Here is a 10755-nt window from a genome sequence, read left to right on the forward strand (position 1 = left end):
TCTTCCAGAATATAACCAAGATACTTGCACGTGTGGTTTGGCTTATGACAAATGAGGAAAAATAAACCTTGCTGTGTATCCAAGGCAGAAAGTCTGACAGGTCTTATAAACTGCAAATACTTATGTCATAGACCACTGCTAGCCAGTCTACAGGTTGAAAGCTGTTGGTTTTGAAGGGTAAAAAAAAGGCTTTAAAAAAGAGTTGAGAAATTTCTGTAAAGCTTTTGTTTTAGTCACAGCCACTGAAATAGGTCACTGGAATGTATCTGGACTAGTCAGGGTTAAAAATGTCTTTGTATTTGCTGGTCATTCATTGTGTTGTACACATACACACAGGGCACATATAGGGTGTGTAGTCTTCTCCATTACTTAGTATCTACAGCAGACATGGGGAACCTTCAGCCCTTCAACTGTTGCAAAACTACAATTCCCAACATGCCTGGACAGCCAAAGCTTCGCATAATGGGAATTGTAGTTTTGCAACAGCTGGAGGGCAGAGGGTTTCCCATCCCTGATCTACAGCATTCAGCACAGTTTAAGGGTCTGTTTGTGAGGAAGTCGTCTCAGCAACTGTAGTCTGATCATAAGAACATATGGACATTCATGTGCAGAGAGGATTCAAGGGGGAAAACATGTATTTCATAAAACAGACAGGTCAGGTGAGGCCATGTGTTTTCAATACACATTCACTTGCGTGGAGCCAGTGTGACTAAAAAGTGACATTTCAGATCATGACTGCAATGACTATTTTTATGTCAGCTCAACAACTATAGGTTTTGTCATCTCTCATCCCCTACATTCACATGGCTGATCTTTGATGATAACCACAGCATTCCTGTTCCCTGGGTACAAGAGAGCTCATCACATGACTGTGCCTCATGGCGTTCCTGCTAAACTGATAGTCAACATGTATAAGTAATGTTCAGCTCATCCCCCTCCATCGCTTCCTGCCTGTGTTGTCAGTGCAGTTTCCCCGAGAGAACCTAGTGAGGTGTCTCCAGTTTCCATCCGAGTTCCTGGCTCCTGACTCATATTTGGACGCAGCACACAAGTCATGTGTTCTGGGAGGTCAATGAAAAGCTGACTATTCTTTTCAGATGGTGAATGTGTAGTATGTTGGATCATTCCTGCAGCCCACTAAAATGTTTTCCATCAGCAAAACAATCTGTACTCCTGCCAAATATACAGCTTAACTAGAAACAAGAGATGTCTACTGTCCTGAAATAAGCCGAAGGTGAGGCTGGTTTCTATGTTCCTTACGGCTCTGTCCCCAAAACAAACAGAAAGGAGCAGCTCTACTCCGGCACACTATGGCTCTGTGCAGACTACACAGTTTTTGTCCATCTTAAGGGTGCACTGACACGTACAGGATCAACAGCAGATATAATATCAATGTAACTAAATAAGTGAACACAGCATCAAATCTGCGCCATCAAATCTGCTGTGGATCTGCTGCACATCCAGTACATCTGAATGAACCCTAAAAATCTATTGCTTATCTATCCACAGTTTTAGATGCGGATTAGACTCACAGTGGAGCTAATCCATGCTCTGGCTACCTAAAAGTTTCTGGGTAGAATAGATGCACGCAACGGCCATAAGTGACAGGTCAAGTATTATTAAAGGGGTATTTTACGAAGCAACGGAATCTGCTGGAAATTATTCATGCGGATTGGGTAGTGTGCACATACCCTTACAATACCTTCCATACTTGTTATTATGTTTTCAGTCTCCTACCCCCAGTTCTGAGCTGCTGCTTTCTGCTGAAAACACAAAAATCTGTGTGTGAGCTTTTCTCTCGGTCTCCCCCTCCCCCCCCCCTCCCTTCTGAGACAGCTGATGTAAACAAGTCCCTGACTGGCTTTATCTGCAACAGTGTAGCTTCTTTGTAATGCTGAGGGGGTTAATCTGAGGTCAGGTTGCTGAATGAACTCACTGTGATTATCCCTCCCGGAATTACCAAGAGGCTACAATGCTGCAGATAAAGTCAGTCAGGGACTTGTTTACATCAGACATCGCAGAAGGTAGGGAGGAGGAGGGTAGAGGGAGAAAAAGGCTCACACACAGATTTTTGTGTCTTCAGCAGAAAACACCAGCTGAGAACTGGGAGGAGACTGAATAGATAACAACAAGTATGGAAGCACACTACCCAATCCACACGGATAATTTCCAGCGGATTCCATTCCCCCCCCTTGAAGTTCTTCTGGTCCCATAGGCTCCTTACTATGCACAGGCAGATTCCGCGGTCTACAAAAGAACTGTGCATAGTGCATAGTAAGGAGCCTATGGGACCTGCGGAACTTCAAGCGAGAGTGTGTACGGAATCCGCTGGCAGTTATCCATGCGGATTCTGTAGTGTGCACATACCCTTAGTCTCACCATGGGCAGCAGCATATCAAAAGGTATCTGCGCTTTTTTTCTCATGCTAATGCACTTAGGTTATTTACAGTAAAGTGCCTGTGTTAGTGTTGTTAGTTTTTTTTTTATGTATTTCTGTTTGTCTCACATTCTATTGCAAAAATGAAAAAACATTTAATGAAAAAAAAAAAAGGTATCTGTGCTATGTAGAATATGGCACGAATTCCAACTAAACATAATGACCCACTTTTCAACAGCAGAAAGTATTTGGGCATGAAAAACAAGTTGCCATATAAAATACAAGTCATATCAGTGCTAAGTAACAATAAGAACTGTTTGATATGTACTGGAAGATTTGCACATCCAACAACCCATATACCTGTATCTCACATAGCTGCACTGCAGGAGACATACCTGTCAGGCTGCAGCTTTCCCCAGCAGAATCAGTTGTTTGCTGGAGATTAAGTTATCTCCCTTATTACCCAGAGTTCTTCTCCCTTAAAGAGAACCTATCTTCACTTTCATGCTGCCCGCAAGCTTCTGGACAGGGCCCCAGTGGCTTCTCCCCACCCAAAGTGCCCCAGGGACCATGGTTCAGGCAGGTTTTGATTGCTGAAGTAAAAGCCATCATGGTGCTACAGGCTCTGGACATGAGCAGCACTCCACACACTTTGTTATCTTTGCTATTTTTATATACCCTCATGCTAAGTTTTTTTTCTTTACATATCCAATAACATTATTGAGACATAAGATACCACTGGGGATCCTGGGATACCTGATCACTACTGGCCTTTGGCACTGTATGCCAGACAGCGTACCTCTTCAGCTTGGATATTGCTGGATCTTATTCAAGCTTCAAAAGGATATCTAAAGTGGAACACTGCATCCTATTGGGTTCTTGGACCAGCCCCTGGAGTGCGTGCACCCTTGAGTACAGTTTTATTGTTACCTGTGCAGTTTATGCTTTGGATTTTGCCATTGTTGGATCTTAAAGGAGAAGTCCGGTGAACACTTTTATTAAAGTATTGTATTGCCCCCCAAAAGTTATACAAATCACCAATATACATTTATTACGGGAAATGCTTATAAAGTGCCTTTTTCCCTGCACTTACTACTGCATCAAGGCTTCACTTCCTGGATAACATGGTGATGTCATGACCCGACTCCCAGAGCATTGCGGGCTGTGGCTGCTGGAGAGGATGATGGCAGGGGGACACTGAGGGACAAAGGGCACTGGAGGGACACTGAGCATCTCTCTGCCATAATCTTCTCCAGCAGCCACAGCCCGCACAGCTCTGGGAGTCGGGTCGTGACATCAATATTTTATCCAGGAAGTGAAGCCTTGATGCAGTAGTAAGTGCATTCCCCATAATAAGGGTATATTGATCACTTGTATAACTTTTGGGGGGCAATACAATTCTTTAATAAAAATTTTCACCTGACCTCTCCTTTAAGGCACTATGCTAACAGAGCAGTGCATAAAAACCTCCCACATTCAACTAAATATACAATGTTTCTCAATCTTGACATCCTATAGGCTCTGTTGTCTCAATAGGCTTATTATAAGCTATGTACAATGTTGCACTGACTGAACAGGTGCCAGTTTTCTTCAGCTTGGTCAGAGAAACTGAGGATGCCAACTTTTTAATGGGCAGAGATGCCGCCATGGACCTTAAAGTGAATGTACCATCAGGCCCGGGCTGAAGCACTGGAGGCAGGCCGACCCATCCCCAGTGGGAGGAAACCCCCGCCCTCTATGATATGGCTCCATTGATTATAATGATTATAATTCCTCCCACTGGGGATGGGTCGGCCTGCCTCCAGTGCTTCAGCCCGGGCCTGATGGAACATTCACTTTGAAAAATGTCTGCTCACCAACAAGGATTCCCCTCAACTGGTCCCCGCATCATTTTACTGATAGAGTGTAAACTGATAAAATGTACATGCTATCCTGTTCTTACATCTTAAATGTAAGGGGTGTATTACACAGCCTGATTAGTAATGTAAATTAGTATACGGCTCAATAATAAGTATATACATAATTCTTCAAGCTCTTCAGTGTCTTCCTGGCTTTTCCAGGTTCCCCGCAGCTGCCGGTGCAACTTCACAGCCGGTCTCTGAAGCCACAGCAGTCCTGCCCCTCCCGCTGCTTTCTTCAATGGGCCACCCGGGGATCTAAAGTTCTTCCGGGCAGTCCCTCCTGCAGCTCCCCCCTGCTGTCTGTACATGTAATAACACAGACAGCAAGCAGGGAACAAGGAGGAAGCAAGCGCTGAGCTGACAGGTTGGCACTGGTTTCCCCCTATAGATTGTGCCAGGTAATACGGCCCTAAAACTTGTAATTTGCGACAGCTGGATAGCCAAAGGCTGGAGAGCACTGGTCTAGACTGTCCACTGGGCCATCACCACTGCTCAGCTCTCAGGTGGACCCCCTACATAGTCCACACACTGCAACTCCATAGCTGTGGAAAGTCACCACTACTGTCAACAGGGGGCGAACCTGAGGAACTTCCTGCAGAGAGTCTATTAGCATTAAAAGTAGAGATGAGCGAACCTGGAGCATGCTCGAGTCCATCCAAACCCGAGCGATCAGCATTTGATTAGCGGTGGCTGCTGAACTTGGATAAAGCCCTAAGGCTATGTGGAAAACATGGATATAGTCATTGGCTGTATCTACGTTTTCCAGACAACCTTAGAGCTTTATCCAAGTTCTGCAGCCCCAGCTAATCAAATGCGATCAATCGGGTTCGGATGGACTCGAACCCGGTTCGCTCATCTTTAATTATAAGTGCTGAAACTAATGACAAAAGAGAGAATCAAGGCCCCCAAACCCATGGACCAGCGACTCCCCATGAACGATGATGCCACAGGTCAATGTGAGGCAGCTTACTCTTCTTGACGTTTAGCATAATATTGTTGGTGCAAATAGTCTTTATAGCTCACATGTTCCATAGCGCTTTACAGCAAAGAAAACAACAAAAATCACAGACCGTAAAACCAGCAGAAGCTGATCAAGACCAGAGAAAGTAATAACACATAACATCTGTCTCCTCCATCTTCTCATAAGGAGATACCAGATAGCTCGGAGCAAACCAGTTCTATCAGGAGTCATATACAAGCAGCTGCTTCCTGTACTTACAGCTCTAAAAACAGATGTAGTAGTGGCCAGGAATATACTGACCAATCTGCAGCGCATATACTGGATACTGATATTATACATTGCCGGTATACTCCACAAAGCTGTACAGAGGCTGCCATCACCCCCATATGTATACTATGTACCCAAACTGAATGCAACCCTGCAAGGGAACTGGGGTCAGCGAGGGCACACCTGCACGGCTACTCTGGGCGCACAACCCCCACCCTACTCAGAGGTGCACACACCTGTACCCCCACCCCGCCGGCCGACTATAGGTGCACAACTACTCCGCCTACTCTGAGGGGCACACCTGCACGGCTACTCTGGGCGCACAATCCCCACCCTACTCAGAGGGGCACACACCTGTACCCCCACCCCGCCGGCCGACTATAGGTGCACAACTACTCCGCCTACTCTGAGGGGCACACCTGCACGGCTACTCTGGGCGCACAATCCCCACCCTACTCAGAGGGGCACACACCTGTACCCCCACCCCGCCGGCCGACTATAGGTGCACAACTACTCCGTCTACTGCACACCTGCACAGCCTCTCAGGCTACTCTGGGTGCACAATTACTCGGCCGACTCTGGGGGGGTACAAACAGGCAACCCACCCCACCTACTCCGGGGGGCACACCTGCATACACAACCCCCCCCCCTCAGCCTACACTGAGGGTCGCACCGACACAGCTGCACTCCCCTAGCTACATGGACTCCCAGCACATTTTGGGGTGTATATCCTGCACTCTAGATAGCCCTGTAGAGCTGACAGGACAGCGCAATGTGCGGCCGTAGAGCGGACAGGACAGCGCAAAGTGCGGCCGTAGAGCGGACAGGACAGCGCAATGTGCGGCCGTAGAGCGGACAGGACAGCGCAATGTGCGGCCGTAGAGCGGACAGGACAGCGCAATGTGCGGCCGTAGAGCGGACAGGACAGCGCAATGTGCGGCCGTAGAGCGGACAGGACAGCGCAATGTGCGGCCGTAGAGCGGACAGGACAGCGCAATGTGCGGCCGTAGAGCGGACAGGACAGCGCAATGTGCGGCCGTAGAGCTGACAGGACAGCGCAATGTGCGGCCGTAGAGCGGACAGGACAGCGCAATGTGCGGCCGTAGAGCTGACAGGACAGCGCAATGTGCGGCCGTAGAGCTGACAGGACAGCGCAATGTGCGGCCGTAGAGCGGACAGGACAGCGCAATTTGCGGCCGTAGAGCGGACAGGACAGCGCAATGTGCGGCCGTAGAGCGGACAGGACAGCGCAATGTGCGGCCGTAGATCACACTCTGCTTGACGTGATATCACAGCCTGAGGACAGGACAGCACACCGCCACCTGCCGGCCTTACTATACAGCAACTGTAACAACACCACTCACAGCCCCGGTAAATATGTCCTCTCCCTCCGTGTCGCTGTCGCTGCCCGGTGCCTCCTCATCTTCATCCAGTTCCGGGGGACCGTGCTGTAAGACTCCACTCTCATCCGCCATCACTGGAGCTGCCGGAAGCTGCGGGATTACACAGGAACTCCGGCCAGCAGCGGGCTGAGGGCGATGTCGCGCTGACGTCAAGAGGAAAAACAAAACAAATGCGGAGCAGCGCCCCCGTGTGGTGGAAGGTAATGGCAGCACGAGAGAAAGTGTAAAGATCCTGGAATAAGAAGCCTGTCAGCCTGTGTGGCCTGGGTGTAGTCCCAGAAGGGAACAGATAGGGGAACAGAGGAATATAGGTGTCACATTCCTGGAAAAGGATGGTCGAGCCAGGAACTAATTCTTATTGGCAGATCTGGAGTTGGAAGGGAGGTTTACTTTTCTGCTAATAAAAGAAAAACTGGCTTCTACCTCAAGTTTAGCTTTCTCTGGATTACCACAATAGCAAACTGCAATGTGAGGCACCAAGATACAGGGAACAGAAAATAAGCTATAATGAAATGGATAAAACTAGCACTATGTATCAGAACTTACATAGTAGCACTAGATAACAGAAAACCGCCAGCTTGCTCTTGCACCCGACTATGCCACTTATCAGCAATGGCTGCCAATAGCTGTAGGCCATAGCTGAACTGGATGGACATGTCTTTACGTTACTATGAGAGATGAGTGCAATTCGAGCATGCTCAAGTCTGATTGTTTGACATTTGAATACTGGTGGCTAAAGAAGTTGGATGCAGCCCCAGGCCGGGTTTACATGCTGTAAGACACCGGCCTCTCTGTGACCCAGCTGTGTCACAGAATGGCCGGTGTCTGTGAAGATCATCCCCGGCGTTACTGCCGGAGTCGCACTTTCCATTGTGTGGACTGACAGGTCTGTGCGGCCACTATTCAATTAATAGCTGCCGGACTAAACTGACATGTCAGTTATCACTGCGCGCCGCTAGGGATCCAGGCCGGAGTGTATACTATGGGGGACATGTATGGAAAGACGTAAATGCCTTTTTAGGCGTAGATGGGACAGATCGACGTAAAAATATTCGCAAATGGTATTTTTGCGAATATTTTTTTCTCATCTTCCCCATCTGCGCCACCTTCGCCAGTGGGGCGGAGAGGGGGCATTACGGGGTGTGTGGCAGCACGCAGAGGGGGTGCGGCCTCTGCGTGCGCCGCATTTATCATTTTTTCCGGTGGAAAAATTATACTGAAACCTACGCCAGCTCTGAGCTGACGTAGATTTCAACATTTTTGCACAGATGGGCTTTGTGCAATTGGGATTTATGTAGAGGCAGTGCGCCTCAACATAAATCCCCGGAGCTGCGGGGACATCTGTAAGCCCGGCGTTAAAAACTGGAGCTCTTAGTAGGGGAGGAGGGAAAAACGAAAGCGCAAAGAACAAAATTTGCGCAGTCCACTGGGTCATTTAGAGCCTGGTCCTCAAAGGGTTAAAAATGGGTATACCCATCTGGAACACTTACTTAATATCCACATGTTTCCACCTCTGGGACCCACACCTATTTCAGATGGAGGGCTCCTAAGCCCCATATGGCCTGGTCATTTGTAATGAAGACTATGAAAAGAGTTGCTTATAATTCAGGCAGGGCCGTATTTGCCACTAGGCACACGTGGTCCGGTGCCCAGGGCGGCACCCGCAGGGACCAAATTTTTTTTCTCATTACAAAAAAATAAAAAAAATTTCACCCCTGCCATGCTGTTCGGGGGTTGTGCAGCTTGCGGCGGGCACACACTGCCTCTATCACAGGCCACAGCTCACAGCTGCAGCCCTGCGGTCCTTCTCTCCCGCTCGGCAGCGACGCACGTGACGACGTGACGTCATCGTGCCGAACAGGAGAGAAGTTCGTGCACCGCGGGGCTGCAGCTGTGAGCTTCCGGCCTGTGATAGAGGCAGTGTGTGCCCGCCGGAGACTCACCAGACCCGAAGCTGCATTGGGGGCGGACCTGCCCGGCCTACCTCACCTGCCTCTGCTCCCCGGCTGCTCCCTCTTCCACCAGCCTCTCCTGCTGCACCCCCAGCCTCTCCCTCTGCACCCCCCCAGCCTCTCCCTCTGCACCCCCCCAGTCTCTCCTCCTACACCCCCCCAGCACCCCCCAGTCTCTCCTCCTACACCCCCTGCCTCTCCTCTTGCACCTCCAGCACCCCCCCCAGCCTCTCCCCTAGCACCCCCCCAGCCTCTCCCCTAGCAACCCCCCAGCCTCTCCCTCTGCACCCCCAGCCTCTCCTCCTACACCCCCCTGCCTCTCCTCCTGCACCCCCAGCACTCCCCCCAGCCTCTCCCCTGCACCCCCAGCCTCTCCCCCTGCACCCCCCAGCCTTTCCCCTGCACCCCCCAGCCTCTCCCCCTGCACCCCCCGCAGCCACCCCTAGCTGCTCACCGTCACCCCAGCTGCCCGCCTGCATATGAGTTTTGGTCGGAGAAGTCTTCATGATGCTGCGCCAGATGGAGAAGAAAGCAAAAAAGTGAGCGATGCCAATCGGAGAAGACGTCATCTGTAAGTCATTAGTAACTGCACTGTAATCACTTCTATAGCGTGCAGAGCCTGTATACCATTGGGTCAGTGTATTTTTTGCGGTAGTGTACTGACACAGCCCCGCGGTCACTACAGTACACTAGCGCAAACTTTTAAACTAGGACCCAACTACAACAGCTGCAGGAACTACAACTCCCAGCATATCCTGAGGGCTGCAGACTGTCAGTACATGCTGGGAGTTGTAGTGCCTGCAGCTGTTGTAGTTGGGTCCTAGGGGAATTGTACACTGGATGCTTTGTGGGAGATCAGAATACATAGATCTGTGGGGGCTCAGTGTAGGGAAATGACCCCAGAACATCACTAATAGGGGACAGAACAACAACATCTACCCCTATCCCTATTAGTGGTGTTCTGGGGTCACTTCCCTACACTGAGACCCCACAGATCTATGTATTCTGATCTCCCACAAAGCGCCCAGTGTACAATGCACCTAGGACCCAACTACAACAGCTGCAGGAACTACAACTCCCAGCATATCCGGAGGGCTGCAGACTGTCAGTAAATGCTGGGAGTTGTAGTGCCTGCAGCTGTTGTAGTTGGGTCCTAGGTGCATTGTACACTGGGCGCTTTGTGGGAGATCAGAACATAGATCTGTGGGGTCTCAGTGTAGGGAAATGACCCCAGAACATCACTAATAGAGGATAGAACAACAACATCTACCCCTATCCCTATTAGTGATGTTCTGGGGTCACTTCCCTACACTGAGCCCCCACAGATCTATGTATCATTATATGCCACAAAGCATCCAGTGTATAGGACCCAACTACAACAGCTGCAGGCACTACAACTCCCAGCATGTACTGACAGTCTGCAGCCCTCAGGATATGCTGGGAGTTGTAGTACAGTGTAGACAGATGTATTGCTGGACTTTCAGGGCTGATGGTTGTCACCCACAGATTGCAGCCACCAGGAGACTCTGCACACAGTGACTTATTATAGGGTTGTCCTCTCAGAGACGACAACTCCCAGTATACCCTGAGAGCTGTATAAATAGAGAGGGTTCTGAGAGTTTTAGTTCGACTGAAAAAGGGATTTGTCACAGATACAGATGAATCCAGGAAAGGACGGGGTCAGCATGTCGTGTCTCACTGGTTCTATATTGGTGGCCCCAAGGATCATTTCCTCTGGTGAGCCCCAGGTACCCCAGTCCGACACTGGACAGAAGCGGTCCCCAAACTAAGACGTCCCCGGCCTCCTTCCTTCCTTCATCACGTCTGTTTGATGAGAAGAGCGGGCATCAAGCAGAGCGGCACACAAGTGCCAGGGTATATATCATGCATGTAA

General features: G+C 49.6%; 1 protein-coding gene across 1 annotated transcript in view; it reads right to left on the minus strand.

Moving 5' to 3' along the window:
* SNX1 (sorting nexin 1) overlaps positions 1–7054 on the minus strand; it is a 32405-nt gene extending 25351 nt beyond the window's left edge. Inside the window, exon 1 of the mRNA XM_069956450.1 lies at positions 6871–7054. Within this exon, the coding sequence (XP_069812551.1) occupies positions 6871–6981 (111 nt within the window). The 5' untranslated portion in view covers positions 6982–7054. The remainder of the gene's footprint in view (positions 1–6870) is intronic.
* Between the last annotated feature and the right edge of the window lie 3701 nt (positions 7055–10755).

This window comes from Dendropsophus ebraccatus, chromosome 1 (assembly GCF_027789765.1).
Source record: "Dendropsophus ebraccatus isolate aDenEbr1 chromosome 1, aDenEbr1.pat, whole genome shotgun sequence".
In the NCBI taxonomy this organism is placed as follows: Eukaryota; Metazoa; Chordata; class Amphibia; order Anura; family Hylidae; genus Dendropsophus; species Dendropsophus ebraccatus.